The sequence below is a fragment of the Metschnikowia bicuspidata genome, assembly GCF_001664035.1.
Source record: "Metschnikowia bicuspidata var. bicuspidata NRRL YB-4993 chromosome Unknown METBIscaffold_1, whole genome shotgun sequence".
NCBI classification, from domain to species: domain Eukaryota; kingdom Fungi; phylum Ascomycota; class Pichiomycetes; order Serinales; family Metschnikowiaceae; genus Metschnikowia; species Metschnikowia bicuspidata.
This window is the reverse complement of record NW_017387731.1, coordinates 1,090,496-1,106,001: the sequence shown is the minus strand read 5'-3', so window position 1 is coordinate 1,106,001 and position 15,506 is coordinate 1,090,496. Positions and strand designations below refer to the sequence as shown.

Here is a 15,506-nt window from a genome sequence, read left to right as displayed (position 1 = left end):
GGTTCTGCTGAATGACTGTCTTGCTGAATTCCGTTATATGCTTGGAAATACCCTGCAAGCGTATATACATCTACATTTATCGAGCGAGAATCGTTCACTAAAGCCTCCTCCATGGTCATTCAAAACACATTGAGATTATGGCCAATATCAAGAGCTTCGCGAATGAGCAATTGCGGGTCCAACTTTCAAATGGCAAAAGAATACCCAGACTCTCGAAATTGAATCCTGGATTTACTATTGCCTCAAATTCCAGGGGTATATCGGGAGAGTGTAATCATTGCCACCAACTCTGTAATCTTTTGCAACACTACCGGCGTCCCGCAAATGTGTGGCAATATACAAAAGTGTATCAACCAAATATTTAACATGGTCAAAGCTACTTAGGTGCGAGACAAATACAAGTGCTGTATCAGAAAGCAAGGACAAAACACCCAGAAACCACTTGGAAAGTCTATGCATAATAGGTAATATCAATACATCTCCAACGCACGTCACGTGACCGGCACGGCGCTGAAAGAACGCCTGGTCACGTGCCCACACCGGATAGGACTCTGTGCATACGGATCCTATTGTCTTATTTCGGCCTGGACAAACAAACGGCATCTGGTGCTATGAAATGCCGTTTGTTGCTGCTGGCTCTGCGGGTGAAGTCTCAGGGATTTAAAAGGAACAAATCCCCTCTTGTTTATCTAGAACGCACAAGGTCTTTATCATCGAACAAATATTAGACTCAGTAATATTAATTCCTACAACACTAGCCACCTTTCTTAGAAAAAACAACAACAGCAAAATGGCTTTAAAGGGAGTGGGCCATGTGGACCAGAAATATGATGGTATGTTTAGTATTACTAGATTCAGCTCACAACGTGATAGGCCCCTGGCAGATAAGTATAGGCTACTGGCACTGTAACTCCGCCACTTTGCGACAGATTTTGCTGATTCTTATCAAAATCATCTTTATAAATTTCAACAAGAAACTCACCACCAAAACTTCCAGTTTTGAGATCATTCTGCTTATTCTGACTCTTGCTAACAGCCAGGTTCCTCATTGAGAATTGGAATTATTCATGCTACTTTTAACGAGCGAGTGATTGCTAGCTTAGTCAAGGGATGTGTTGCGAAATTAAAGTCCTTCGGGCTCAAAGAAGGAAACATTTTGATCGAGTCAGTTCCGGGGTCTTTTGAGTTGCCATATGGCGCCCAGCTTTTCTTTGAAAAGCAAGCGAAATTGGGCCGCCGTTTAGATGCTGTGGTCCCCATTGGCGTAGTCATTAAAGGACTGGACATGCATTTTGAGTATATTTGTGACTCTGTCACGCACCAATTAATGAGGCTCAATTTTGAGCTTGGCATTCCCGTCATTTTTGGCGTGTTGACATGTCTCTCAAAGGAGCAAGCAGAGGCTAGGGCGGGGCTTGTTGAAGGCAAGGACCATAACCACGGCGAGGATTGGGGAGCTGCTGCTGTTGAAATGGCTCTTAAATTTAGAATTTGAGAGTGATTCGAAAAGCCAAACTTCAATTATTTTGTTGTTAAATGTCGTATCACGTGTGAATTAGAGGTCAATTAAAATGACAATAGGTGTCTCTCGTGCGGCTTCATTTTCCTTTGAATGTGCGCTAGCTTTAGAAGCTTTTAGGTGAATAAGACAAGCGTCGCAGTTGTGGTTGTATTGAACAGAGAATGATGTATCTTTTTCCGCTTGGCGAGGAGGGGAGTATGAGTCAAAACTAAACTTTGCCAAAGCTTCTGTGCTCTTTATCATTTAATGTCAATGAGAAACAAAAAATCAGCTCCCGACTCTGAAGTGTAGGGTTGTACCCTTTCTTCTCTCGTGTATCAAAGGTGCTTCTTAAGAGTGATGTTTAGGAAATAGCAGGTCAAGTGTGTATGAGTTCTCCATACATGTACAAAAAACTTCTTTTGTTTGGAAACTCTTTATGGCAAGTCTTGTCTTTCGTGCCAGCAAAGAATACACAATTGGGGCCCAATGATTAGTATCTATTGTTGAGCATGTAGCACCAAGGTCTTCAATGGGGCCCTTTGGATTGTGTCTTTAAACTATGTATGCAAAATTAAGCCGAAAATAAAATGGATCGCAAGATTTTCCACATATCCCAGATTTTACGGACCACTCCGTTCTAGATTGTCACTAAAGATTGTATTACTTGAATTACTTACGCAACTCTCTACCAATGTTAATATCTTTGCACTTCTCCTTCTAATTGTTTTGGTGAAATTCTCTGAGACCTTGTGACAGTTTTGTGAAAACTTTAAACAAGCAACGAAAATTTATGGCACAATTCACGGATCTCATGACACCCTAGTTCTATCTTCCTCCGTAAAGCTACTCACGTAATTGCAATTATACATTTGAATAAAAGGAAAAACACCAAATAATTTCAAAACACAACATTTAAGGATTTTGCGTGATTTCTGCATAGTTATGGGCATCTGGTCCCAAGTATATTGCCAAGGGCTCATTTCTTCAAGGTTGAAGAGCCAAATATATCAGGTTTTTACTAAAGTCTGTACCGCTGATGCCAAAAGATCTATCAAACGCCGAGCATCTGTTCATATTTTGAGCAAAGAAGTCTACAATTCCATTTCCCCCAGCTCACAGTCTATTGAATAGCCAAACATGCAGTCCACTATTTGCATCCTTTATTCGTATGGTTCTGACACTTCCATCATTTTGACCCCCAGTCTATGAAAATTCATGGCTTGCATCAGTTCACAGACCCAATATTGGCTTTTCCAAAATATTTTCTATATTCTTTTGGCCCTTTTCGAGTCTTCGGTCTTATTAAGTCAGCCGCATTGACTCCGCAACTTGTCAAGTTTAATGACCAGCTTTGGGCCAAGGCATAAAATTTTTACAGCCACGCTAAAGCCTAAGGCCAGGCCAGTCTTGTTGACGCCCAAATCGTTTTCCGTTTATGCTAAAAGACGATAATTCAGAACAAATTCAATTTTTTTTTTTCATCTTATCTCGCCTCTCTTATCGGGAGGGGTAGGTGACCGTCGGTCCCCGCGGCCGCTATCGTGCGCCCAAAACGGAGCGTCACGTGATCGCCGCGTTTTTCGTCGAAGCGCTAAAACGCCCAGCTAGCACCCCAAGAAATCTTCCAGTCCCCAAAACCCGTCAATAATGAGCAGATGTACGTTTTCCAATGACCCGCGGGCATTCTTGAAGCTCAGAAATTGCTTTTTGAGGTGCTTTTGATTCTGCACAGAAGGCACGATTCTAGCGGGGAATTCAGTACATGGAAGTCCCCAAGCTAGCCGCCGAGAGCACTTGTCGCCCACGCTAAAAGCACACAGCAAGTTGCCGAATTCGTTGAAACTTAGACAGGGACTTCTAAAGATACATGCAAACTAGGGGAGCCGCTTTCCCCGCCAAATTCCGGCAAATACCCGTGCTTTTACTAACCTCACAGTCCGTCTTCTCGACTTGGTCAAGGTCGTATCTCCGATCGTGCCTGAGATTAACTATCCCTTGGAAAATGTCACGATCGATGAGAAGGTCGTGTTCACCATTGCCAGCGCCTTGATTTTCATGCTCTCGCAGATCCCCGTGTTTGGCCTCGTCAGAGACGCGCCATTGAAGATGACCGATCCATTTTTCTCATTCAGACCGCTTTTTGCTATGGAGCAGGGCTCGCTCTTGGAGTTGGGCTTGTTGCCTGTGCTCACGTCGGCATTTGCATGGCAACTTGCGGCCGGCTTGAAGCTTGTGCGCGTGAAGTTTGCCTTTGGGGTCGACCGTGAGTTGTTCCAGCTGGCTCAGAAGGTCACCAGCTTGCTTTTGAGCGCGGTGTTTGTTGTGGCCTTGATTGTGTCTGGCTACTACGACCCCGTGGTGCGCGGCGCCTCGCACGAGTCTAACGCGTACGGCTCCTACGCGTTGATTTTTGCCCAGGTTTTCGGCTGGAACGTCGTGTTGACTTTGATGGTGGAGGTTCTCGACAAGGGCTACGGCTTTGGATCTGGTGTGTTGTGCTTCCTCGCGTTGAACGCCGCCACCAGTCTTGTGAGAGATGTGGTGGGATTGGAGCTTGTGTCGCTGACCCCGGATGGCGTGCCTCAGACCTACGGCGTCATCGCTTACTTGGGTAAGAGCTTGCTTTCCATGGAACTCTCTACCATCAAGGAGGCTGCCGTGGGTATCTTTATCCGCTCGGGCTACCCCAGCATTGGCATGGTGCTCATTGCCGTGGCTACAGGGCTTGCCGTGATTGTATTGCAGAACTGCCGCTTGGAGTTACCTGTGCGCTCCAACCGCGCCAGAGGAAGCGCCAACATTTACCCGATCCGCTTGTTGTACACGGGTGCTTTGCCTGTGGTCTTTGCCTTCACCGTGGTCGCCAATGTGCAAATCTTGCTCCACTTCTTGGCGGCCGCCGTGGCGCCGTTCTACCCGCTCGTTGCCTCGATGCTTGCTTCACGCGATGCTTCCGGCAAGCTTGTGTCTGGCTTGGCGTTCTACTTCAGCAGCCCTGCTTCGTTGACTGCTTCGCTCTTGTCACCCATCAGAGCAGTGGTGTACACTGGCTCCATTGTGGTCTTGGCGTCTGCTTTTGCCATCATCTGGGCGGATATCTCTGGTTCTGCCCCAAGGGATATTGCGAAGCAGTTCAAGAGCCAGGAAATCGTTATTTCTGGTAAGAGAGATGTGTCCATAACAAAGGAGTTATCAAGAACAATCCCTGTGGCTGCTGTCTCGGGTGCTGTTTCTTTAGCTGCTTTGGCCTTGGTCGGTGAGTTGCTCGGCGCCTCGGGAAAGACCGTGTCTGTCACCGTCGGTATTGTGTCCGCATTTTCGGTGTTGGAAGACTTTATGAACGAGCTTCAACAAAGCGGTGGCTCCTCGCAGTTTGTAGGATCCATGGCTGGCTTGAAGTAGGGGGTACATGCGGCCTGGGACCTCCACACAAACCACTCAATTTGAATGGGTTGGGGTTCTCACTAGCCAAAGCCATACAGTTCCAAAAAAGAAAACAGTCAAATGCCAGGACGGCACAGAAACATGAACAACTAAAAAGTTGAATAAGTATTGAGACACCTCAACCTTGACATGGTAATGAGAAGAGAGACACCCATCCTTGGGTCAAATGGAGCGAGGCGTGTTCAATGTTATAGGTTTACCAAATATAGAGATCTTTTTAGAAGCCATGAGTGATTTGTAAAGGGAACTATGTGGTAAACGTTCGATCAGGCTGCAAGACAAGCACATTCAGAGGTCGTTTTAATCGCTAGTGATGGACTTACGGCTGAAACCACTTTTAGTGTTGAGGGTATTGTCAGACACAGCGGTTTCCGATCTCATTAAGATTTTCGAGCAATGTCGACCAGGGACTCTTATCAAATTTTCATACGCCCGTACCTCATTTGCAAGGGTCCTTGGGAAATGATGCATCTGAAGGTGCGAGATTGGGGGACGAACAAGCTGTGCAAGATCAGACAAATCAAATTAAACCTTTTCTAACAATCAAAGAATACTGGTTTTCCCTACTTTCTCAAAATACCTTCAATCTAAAGTCAGTGCCTGCCACCATCGATTCTTTTCGTATTGCAGGCAGGCTGATTGACATTTTGTGTCGAGAGTGGAAACACCTTCCCGAAAACTTGACAACTTGATCATGAAAACCGGGTTGCTATGTCCAGCTTGATCGCTACGAAAATTAAATGCACTTTCTTTTTCCAAGAATTCCGAGCCCAAAGAACATGTCGATTTAATAAACCAACAAATTTTATTGTATTTCTCATAATTAGACTTCCTTATAATTGTTATAAATAAACAAGCCGATGGAAAGAATATCAACCCTCAATCAATATTTCTATTAGATCCAAAAATATGTTTGCATCTTTTAGTAAATCATTTGAGAAATTTATCGAAAGTCGCACCCGTCTAATCTACACGACTGTCACGAAACTGTCAACTAGCTATCAAGCAACTGTCATCATACTATATTCAAGAAATCATACACGCCGTATCATTTCGCCCGTGGGCTGCAGGGTGTACTCATAACAGCACATACTTCCAAAATCTCAAAGACTGCCTTGTGACCTGTCACCAAAAAACCAGTCCTTCTCACTTTGCTGAAATCCCACGACCCAGAGACACATTGTGCATTGGCCTGATACACGCCTAGACACTAAATCTTCTCTCGTTCTTTATCATCATGCCTGCGCTTAAGCTCGTGCTTCTTGGCGATCTGTCGGTTGGAAAAAGCTCGCTAGTAAACAGGTTTGCCGTGGACTCGTTTGACCCTCATCTGCCCAACACGATTGGCGCTGCATTCATCTCCAAAGAGCATGTATCGAAAGATCGCAGCGTGAAATTCGAGGTCTGGGATACGGCCGGCCAGGAGCGGTACAAATCGCTCACGCCCATGTATTATCGAAATGCCAAAGTGGCGTTGGTCTGTTTCGACTTATCGAACACGGACCTGTCTTTCCACCGGGCCCGTTATTGGTGTGACCAGCTTGCGGTTCTGGGACCCCCAGATATAGACATAGTCATTGTAGGCACGAAACTGGACTTGGCAGAAACAGCCGTGGATGTCCTGGTACCAGAATTCTGCTCTGACCGGGGCCTCCGATACGTGGCTACTAGTGCTAAACTGGGACAGGGTGTGCTGGAGCTTTTCGACTCGATCGTCGATGGATTAGACGAGGAGATGTTTCGCCAGCTAGAGCTGGAACCCACTGAGCCAGAACAAGAAAACGTGCTATTGTTTGCCCGTGCCCGCAACTCGGGCTGTTGCTGATGTATGAAAGTAAGGTGTATGACTGGGACAGCTGCTCGCGACTGCCATGGAGCTGGTATCTGCGGTTTGGAAATATTGAGAAAGAGCGCTGTACTTATGGTGGCACTATGATAAGGATTCTTATTGCTTTGGTGGTCCCCACATTTGACACTCTCCTGCTTTTCACGGGTAGAATGCGCCTGCTCCTTCACGGATATATTGAGCTTTTGCTCTTGAACTTCCAAGAGAGACATGCTGATAGTCACCGATATTCTGTCTGAAGTTACGAGGATACTCACTTGAAGAGAATAGCTTCTCATATGTGCATCGATACCTAGCACACGAAGTACCTAACATGTGATGGTGTTGACCTCGCGTCATTGAGGCCAAAAGGGCATTTTGTCAAGGCTCCTGGGGCTTTTCACTTTGATCGTCCTATGACCCAGCTTGGCTCTTTTGTGAAGAATCGTCTGTCGATGCCAGGGAGGGGCATATTTGACAAACTCCAAGTTTGATCATCAGATTTGGCCTTATTTTTCGATATACTATGGCGCTACCATCGACCGGTTTCACAGTGAGCCGGCTTCTTGGAAGGTACCATATCTTACAGATTTTAGTTCCATACCTAGTAATATATCCTCTGGGTTTCTCAACTACTGCCTCGTGGAATTCTACAGAATGTATCAAAAGAGCCAATCGCAAGGTTTCACCATTCATACGTACGATGATGTGTTTTCTCGGCCCAATTTCTGATATCGGATGTTATCAATTTACTCGCGATGTGTACAGCCATAGGGCTTCTGCCATGATTTGTTGTGCGTTTACGGATTCATTGGACCACACCGGCACTTCTCCAACAAAGGAAGATCTGGTGTCTGTATGTTTGTTTGGTCATCTAACTGACGCATGCACGTGAGTAGGGAGTATCGCCGAATTCTATAATACAATGGTCCTACTCCACTTCCAATCCCTTCAGCTTCCAAAACTCTCTCTTGACCTGTTTCTCCAAGTTTGCCTTTGACTTGTTCTTCTCTTCTTCTTCTTCTTCTGAATCAGCCTCCAAGCTCATGAAATCTTCCACGTTTTTGTTTGCATGCGATGCAGGCGGAGGTGTCTGTTTTTGCAGAGCAATGCTTGCAGTGGCTTTTGAAGATGTGCTCTTTTTAACATTGGATTTTTCACTGATCTTGACGGACACTTGGGCGGCTTTAGTAGTTGTTTTCAGATTCGACGTCTGTTTTGTTTTCTCTTCCGCTGAGATGTAAGTGTCGCCTTCACTTTCGGCCGTCATGTCGGAGAAATAGTACTTGTCATTTCCCTCGGCGCCGTCGCTCTCACTGTCTGAAGATTCATGATTAATGAGGGCAGAATTCACGACTTTGTCCCGGTCGTCATTGAAATCACGGTCTTTGCCTTTGTACGTGATGATATCTCCAAGGATCAGCTGGCCAAGGCGGTTCTTATACGACGTGGAATTGAGCTCGTAGCACTTGGCCGTGAGGAGCTGGAACGCACCACCAAACGCCTTCTTCAAGTCCCGCAAATTGTATGACGATCGCGTGATGTTGTTGTCTGGATCTGATGGGTCCTGAATGACGATGGTAAAAGGGCTGCGCCCCGTGCTAAGGGCTGGGTACCGGTATTTGCGCAAGTACTTCGGGGAGTCGTTCTTGGGATCAAGGGCAATTATGAGGTTATCGTAGGAAAAATTGCGCCCGTACAACTCGAAAAACTCGATCAACAAAGTGCCCAAGTTCTCCCGTGCAGCCAAGTTTCCGGAAGCTACACGGGGGTGCATTTTCAAGAAATGGTACACCATGATGATGGTGGCGTAGCCGCCAAGGCCGCCCACGTGCACGTTGTTAAGCATACGGGATCTCAAAAATTGCTTGACTATGAGCACAAGCTCACGGAGCCCCGGATTGGTCTCGAGCCAGCGCCGGATCCGGCGGGCGGCGTCAATTCCGTTTGTGCGCTCAAAAGAAACGTCCACATGAATGTTGTGCTTGGGGTCCACAAACTTGATGATGGGCACTTTGGCCAGGGCTATGACCTCGATGTTCTTGGCGAGTTTGTGTGTGCGCAAATACGACGAGAGCTGGTACAAACGCAGGCGCTGCTCGTAGTCGCCGGTGGTGGAAATGACCACCATGTCAATATCTGACCCCGGCAAATATAGGTCGGTGGCACACGACCCGAAAACGTGGGCCTGGGTCTCGGGCCAGAAGCTCGCTATGTGTGATTTCAAGCTGGAGATCACCTCGTTTCGGATCATGATCTCGTTTTTCGACGGCGAGATGTAGTTGACAAAGTCCTTGATTTCAAGCGTGAGCCAGTCGGCGATTTCCTTTTGTTTCAGGTGGTTCTGGTCCTTGACCCACGGAAACGCCAGGCTCTTATCGCCCTGCACATTTCTGTGGGCGCTATGACCTTCATTTTCTTCGTCTTCGCCATCCAGGCTTTCGCCGTTGTTTTCCTCTTCCGAAGACGAGAAGCCAAAGCCGATGAAATCGTTGTTCTGGGTCACTTCGTTGCCCAGACCAGCCACTTTCTGGCGTTTTCTGGGCGGCTCGGGCGTGTTTTCCGCCGCGCTTTCGCCAGCATCCTCACCATCCGATTCCACTACCACTAGGTCGCTTTCATCGTCATTTTCCGACGACTCCACCAAAACAACGTCACTTTGGAACGGTGATTTTCGGTTATACGCCGGGCTGACAGGCCGACTTTTCTTGCGCCGACTGGGCCCAGTTTTCTTTGACGCGTTCATGACGGTTCTGTTTTCCCGAAGCTCTGAAGGCTCTGCCTTTTGTGCCGACGGTCTTTTTGGGGCCATCGAGAACTTGGCGGTCTATCGATTTTGAGACGAAGATGAGATTACCTTGGACTCATCAATATGAGGCAGCACCCGTACACCAAGACTGTGATGCTTTTTCTCTATGCTGGTTGAACTTGGTCACGTGAGCTTCCAAGGCTGGCAGACGGGCCATGCGGTTTCCCAAAACAGGTTATGTGTAATTCCTGGGCAGAGAATGAGAAGAGCAAACTAAAAATTTAGTTTTCCCAAATAGGTGACGCCCACCTTATTTTGCTGTATTCATAGGAGCAGCGCAATGGGGTACAAATCACCAGAAGCGAAACGAGGTAAGAGCCAGGATTATCTCATGGAATATTGAAAATCCACAGAAACAGCTGGAAAGCTTAACATATCGAGTAACATGGTGTTTGGAGTCTTCTGTCAGCTTCAACATTCGCTTGTGCTCTACGAGCCCAAATCAAAATGATTCAAAGCAAGACTCTGGGGTGAACTTTACTTTCGTCTCCATCATTTGTACAATTGTGGAAATAATCGGCCATGCTCAGTTTGGTTGTCGGCCAGGACTGTTGACTGCCATTTTTTCCTGTCTCGCAATGATTTGGCATCTCATTCTCGTTCTGCAACACCTCGTATATTTGTGCGGCCTCGTAAATGTGCCCGCATACCGCAAAAGTAGCGAGCGTTTTTTGCGCTTTCAAGCTGCGAAATTGTTGCAGGGTACTCACCGCCATTGGCTCCACTTCCGGCTTCGTGGTCGTGCAGAACAATAAAACGCAGCACTAGAAGGCGGATAAATGATCTGATGGCCAAAATTTGGCACCACTTCCCTCGAACCTAATCAAGCAGGAGAATATTTTTTTGCGTCATAATTTCAAAGTTTAGTTTGCCATCGTCAATGTGCATCTATGGTCCGCGATATACATATCGATCAAACACAGTCATACAGTTTCGCCAACTAATAATGAGTTATCTTCCCGGGGCCTTGTGTCGGACGTATTATGCGTGATTCTAAAACTGCATCTTTCATGCTTCCCTCCGAAAAAAGGATATTTATGGTTCACAACACCTTGACGCCCCTAGCTTCTCTAGGATTTTCAAGTAATATGAGAATCCGCAATCTAATACAGTTGGTTGCCGCTTCTGGCTTGGCGTTTTCTGGTTATGCTCCCCTACCGATTCCATGTCCAGAAAAGGATACGTTTATTCGTGCCGGGGACTCAATTTCCGACCAGGAGGCCGCATGGCTCCAGGCCCGCCACGTCAAAACAGATGCTGCCATCGAGGCCTACCTCGAGCGGGTAGGCGTGCCATACCCCCCGGAATTGACTCTAGACAGTGAAAAGAGACATCGCCCCATCAAAATAGGGCTTGGGTTCTCGGGTGGCGGCCTTCGTGCTTTGTTTGTTGGCGCAGGCGAAATGGCTGCCATTGACAATCGCACCACATTAGCCAATGAAAACGGTCTTGGCGGGATTTTACAGTCAGCCTCCTACATAGCCAGTCTTTCCGGAGGAGCATGGCTTCTTGCATCGCTCATACATCAAGACTGGCCCCCAGTGGAGGAAGTATTGTTTGAAAACTCATACAACATCTGGAATTACACGGCTTGGAACACTTTTTTCGTCAAGTCAAGGCCCATGGAGTTGTTGCATAGTTTGGCGTCCGGCGACTATGAGGAAGCTCTCACCCATGTCCCCTGGTGGAACTCGCCGAGGGGAAAAGGACTTAAAACCGACTTGAAGCTTAAAAAGAATGCTGGGTTCCCCGTGTCTCTGACAGATGCTTGGGGCAGGCTTATGGCGCACTCATTATTCGAGAAGGATTCTGACAACTGGCTTGAATCTGCAACTTGGGCAGGCATTCGAGAGATCCCTGCATTTGCCAACCAGGATATGCCGTTCCCAATTATCACTGCGTTGGCACGTAGTAAAAACTCCACCAAGTACGACATAAACTCCCCAGTCATCGAGTTCAATCCGTACGAAATGGGCTCTTTTGGGACCGCAGTCAACACATTCCATGACATAAGGTACTTGGGTACCAATGTTTCGAACGGTAAACCTCAAGGTGAATGCTACACAGGTTTTGACAACGTTGCATTTGTGGTGGGCACATCCTCGTCTCTATTCAACCAGTTTCTCAATACCTTGGTATGTCCAGGATGCACACAACTAAACAAAATTGTCAAATATGTCGTGGAGAAATTTTTGAAATTTGTTTCCAGACGTCTACTCGACGTGGCCTGGTACCGACCCAGTCCATTTTATGCTTCGGAGTATGCGGCATCTAGAGACATCGCCGAAAGCGACACCTTGTATTTGATGGACGGAGGCTTGGCGGGCGAAGTGGTGCCTTTATCCACGTTAGCAGTGAAAGAAAGAGAGCTTGACCTTGTCATTTCATTCGATAACAACGGCCCCGAATGGCCTGATGGCAAGTCTTTGGTCAGGACCTATGAGATCCAATCCACTGAAGAGGGAGCCTCCACAGTGTGCCCCTATGTGCCCGGCCAGTCCTCGTTTTTGTACTTCAACTTGACAACAAAGCCAACATTTTTTGGGTGCGATGCTAGCAACTTGACTGCGTTGGTAAAAGACGGCGTTGTACCACCTTTGGTGATCTATATGGCCAACCGCCCATATGAATACTTTTCAAACACTTCCACTTTCAAGTTCACGTACACCGACAATCAGAAAAAGGGTATGGTTGCAAACGGCTTCGACATTGCGTCACGAAATAACATGACACAGCTCAGAGGCCACTTTCTGGACGAAACAGACGAAAAAATCGAAACAGACGCCGAAACAGCATACCCTTATACAAGCGGCCTCGAGCCGGACTCATTGCCTAATTGGCAAACTTGTGTGGGATGTGCTATAGTGCGCCGGGCCGAGGAACGAAGCGGCGTACGCCAGTCCGACCCGTGCAAGAAGTGCTTTCAACACTATTGTTGGGATGGAAGAGTTTATGAAGATGCTGCCTATAGACCGCCTGTAAATTTCACTGATGATGGGTATACGAACGAGCCAATGGTGCTTGATAAACACAATGTGTATGTTCACCAAGAAAGCCCAACAAATGCACTTACAAACAAGCTTTTTCCTTGGCTTTCAAAGAACATACCTTGGTGGCCATTTTGAGAAATGTACTAACAAAATCTTGTTCATAGGGTTATAACCGCGGCAACTGTCAAAGTAGTCCAAAAACCCACAAGGTGCATGCGGTAGTCGTCGTGAAGAGAGCTTTCGCCGGCGAGACAAACCGCATTGCCGAGTTTTAAAGCAGTAATCCACCAAGCGTTGATATGAAGTGCAAAATATTCGAGCAAAGCCAAGTTTATAATATAGGTACATCGAATCAACCTTAGTTTGTGAGTAGATATCTTGAAAAGAGCAGAAGTGTATCTTTGTTCCTGTGGTTTCCTTTCGTTTTCCGAGAATAGTAAGTTCAATGTTCCGATTGCGTCAACCTCATCATCTTCCAACTCATCCAGATCCGTCTCATGTTTTGAGATTGAGTTGGGCTCGCTTGTGCTTTTGTGTATGGAGAGGTTCCCCATTTCGACAATGGTGGCCCCTGAGCGGCTTCGATGCCGCAGCAGAATGAGTCTGCTCCATTTGATCGAGTCCAAAAACTCCATCAACATTTTTGGAGATGGTTTAGGTGTACCTTCTTGGCCCTTTATCATCAGATAAACCAACATCTTGAAATCGCCCAGTATGGAAGAGACTTCCCCTTTCAAAGCGAGAGTCTTCTTGTCAAACCAGGCGTCGAACAGCTCTGGAGTAAGCTTTCTATGCCATCTTTCGATGTTTGCTCTCACGGATTCAGGATTTCCATAGTCAGTGATAAGATCTGAAAATGGAAGCTCACCGACGTATAAGAAACACAAAATCATACCAAGCGAGTATATGTCACTATCGTAATCAAACTTGTGCGCAAATTTGGGTTTCCCGTCCAGGTCATTGGTCTTATCAAAGATCCAGAGTTTGGGATCGGTGAACTCCAATGTGCCCGTGTTTCCTTGTCTCTCTTCATCTACAGCTTCAAATAAACTGTTGGGCCGTTTCTTATGTAAGAATTTGCCTTCACCAAAGTCAGAAACGAGAACTTTTGGGAGCAGGGATACGGCCCGTTGGAAGTCAGCCTCCAAAAGCACGGAGTCATGCAGCGGTACCACTGTTATGTCATACCTTGACTCCAAGAGACAGTTTGAGGGCTTGAGATCACGATGGAGAATGCCGTGAGCATGCAAGTACGCCACAGCAGTGGTGATGTCGGCAAAGAATTTCCAGACCTCTAGATCCGAGAGCCATGGCTTCGCGTTCGCATGCACATGATCCTCTCTTCTATCTCTACGCCGTGCCCTCTCGGCATCGACCCGCTGCTTCATGGACATTGTCTCCAAACGCATGAAGTTGGAAGTGAGCACGTGCTCGAGGTGCCCGCCGTCGCAGTACTGCTGCAAGATAAAGACGTAAGGCACTGTATCCACAGAATGGGGATCTCTGTCAGGGTCCAAGATGTACGTGGGCAGGTCATGAAGGTCGCCGTATTCCATCCACACGTGGTTGTAGCGGATCAAGTTGTGCTCGCCAGCGCCCGCGGCTGAAAGCTCGTACAATATCAACACCTCATTGAGCACCTGGTCAAGGAAGTGCAAGTGGTCGCCCACGGCAATGCGCTTCACCGCAAAAACGCCGAGCTCAATACCTTGAAGCACATGCGCTACCTTGTACACCTGTGCGTGTGCCCCGCACCCCAAGACGCCAGGTGGGATCTTGCGGAAGAAGCGCTCGAAGTAGCCCTGGTTGAACATATCCGATGCCGGTGACTGGGTCTTGGTATTCGGGCTTTCCGCCGCCTCCAAAGTGCGGGCTTTTGCCGCCGGCCGCAGCACATAGGGAAGCTCCGCGAGCAACAGGAAGTAGTCCTGATGCATGAAATTGGCCGGTCCCAGGGCACCGAAAAAGGGCGAGAAGTCAGGCATCTTGCGGCCCTTCTCAGAACTCATATTGCGGGCGCCAGGCAGTGGCCGCCGGGGCCGGGAAAAGCCATGTGGGCCGTCATTTCCATTGAAAATGCCCGCCAAATCAGCCCCACACGAGGGGCAACAGGGAAGGTCTGGGCTCAGTGAGAAGGGGCGTTTGGGCGCCGAAAGCGGGCCGGAATAGGATCCATGCAGGGATTGCTCTCCGTGAGAATCTCCCTGGTGGCTGCCATAAAGTTCCACGCTATTCTCCAGGTTGTTATGAACCACCAAAATCTGGCTTTCGCGGTCATGGTACACGATGCGGGCGCGGTAAGGCACCACGGACATTATGGAATTGTATTTCGTTTTTGCCAACCCTGAACAGTTGTTTAATAATTGAGATTTGTGGAGCCCGGTCCAGTCAGAACGGTATATGTTTGCTTTTTTTTGCTTTTGTTTGGCTTGAACTGTACGTTGTTAGTGGTGAGCAGATCATCCGATATTCGCGTGCGATGAAAGCCGAGTACCCCAGGTTTTGTCACGTGACCCGACGGGTGTCACAAAGGCAGGGCTGCACTAACGGCTCATAGAGGCTCTGCCAAAGCATCCCCAATCATCACAAATTTAATCGAGCCTTAGTCGGTCATGGTGTCATATTATACCCAGGAAATGTACGTGATTTCATCACAAAAAGTCAGTAGATGCCCAACAATATAGCTTTTCACATGTACTAAGACGATATCAAAAAAGAAAAAAAAAAGTGAGCTAGTGATGGAGCAGTATGGACAGAAGTTATTGATACAATGGTGTGGTCTGCCAGGCGGTCATCCCCTTACTCTATTCTAGTTCTTTACTAGTACACAGCTCCAGTAAAACTCTCTCCCGCCATAGCGACAGGGTGCGGCTGGACCAAGACATGTGGTACGCACGTGACCACCAATTCTAATAGAAGAAAAGCACGTGACCA

General features: G+C 47.4%; 7 protein-coding genes across 7 annotated transcripts; 4 read left to right on the top strand and 3 right to left on the bottom strand.

Annotated features, from left to right (window-relative positions):
* Positions 1 to 715: 715 nt before the first annotated feature.
* On the top strand, positions 716 to 1,883 carry METBIDRAFT_29564 (6,7-dimethyl-8-ribityllumazine synthase). Its single transcript, XM_018855439.1, has 2 exons — positions 716 to 833; positions 1,041 to 1,883. Exons 1-2 carry the CDS (start codon positions 791 to 793, stop codon positions 1,493 to 1,495), a joined length of 498 nt encoding a protein of 165 aa, XP_018713500.1. The 5' UTR covers positions 716 to 790; the 3' UTR covers positions 1,496 to 1,883.
* Positions 1,432 to 2,087, bottom strand: METBIDRAFT_29562 (uncharacterized protein). Its single transcript, XM_018855438.1, has one exon. The coding sequence runs from the start codon at positions 1,763 to 1,765 to the stop codon at positions 1,556 to 1,558; it is 210 nt and encodes a 69-aa protein (XP_018713499.1). The 5' UTR covers positions 1,766 to 2,087; the 3' UTR covers positions 1,432 to 1,555.
* Positions 2,088 to 3,151: 1,064 nt separating this feature from the next.
* SSH1 (Ssh1p) lies at positions 3,152 to 4,906 on the top strand (the record flags this gene model as incomplete). Its single annotated transcript, XM_018859359.1, has 2 exons — positions 3,152 to 3,161; positions 3,441 to 4,906. The coding sequence occupies 2 exons, from the start codon at positions 3,152 to 3,154 to the stop codon at positions 4,904 to 4,906; spliced, it is 1,476 nt and encodes a 491-aa protein (XP_018713498.1).
* Positions 4,907 to 6,185: 1,279 nt separating this feature from the next.
* On the top strand, positions 6,186 to 6,773 carry YPT53 (Rab family GTPase; the record flags this gene model as incomplete). The annotated part of the gene is made up of 1 exon (XM_018859358.1): positions 6,186 to 6,773. One exon carries the CDS (start codon positions 6,186 to 6,188, stop codon positions 6,771 to 6,773), a length of 588 nt encoding a protein of 195 aa, XP_018713497.1.
* A 931-nt stretch (positions 6,774 to 7,704) lies between these two features.
* METBIDRAFT_34773 (non-canonical poly(A) polymerase) lies at positions 7,705 to 9,519 on the bottom strand (the record flags this gene model as incomplete). Its single annotated transcript, XM_018856524.1, has 2 exons — positions 7,705 to 7,816; positions 7,949 to 9,519. 2 exons carry the CDS (start codon positions 9,517 to 9,519, stop codon positions 7,705 to 7,707), a joined length of 1,683 nt encoding a protein of 560 aa, XP_018713496.1.
* Positions 9,520 to 10,114: 595 nt separating this feature from the next.
* METBIDRAFT_29559 (uncharacterized protein) lies at positions 10,115 to 12,854 on the top strand. Its single transcript, XM_018855437.1, has one exon. The coding sequence runs from the start codon at positions 10,566 to 10,568 to the stop codon at positions 12,705 to 12,707; it is 2,142 nt and encodes a 713-aa protein (XP_018713495.1). The 5' UTR covers positions 10,115 to 10,565; the 3' UTR covers positions 12,708 to 12,854.
* METBIDRAFT_76136 (protein kinase) lies at positions 12,731 to 14,887 on the bottom strand (the record flags this gene model as incomplete). The annotated part of the gene is made up of 3 exons (XM_018858481.1): positions 12,731 to 13,151; positions 13,212 to 14,401; positions 14,432 to 14,887. 3 exons carry the CDS (start codon positions 14,885 to 14,887, stop codon positions 12,731 to 12,733), a joined length of 2,067 nt encoding a protein of 688 aa, XP_018713494.1.
* Positions 14,888 to 15,506: the final 619 nt, after the last annotated feature.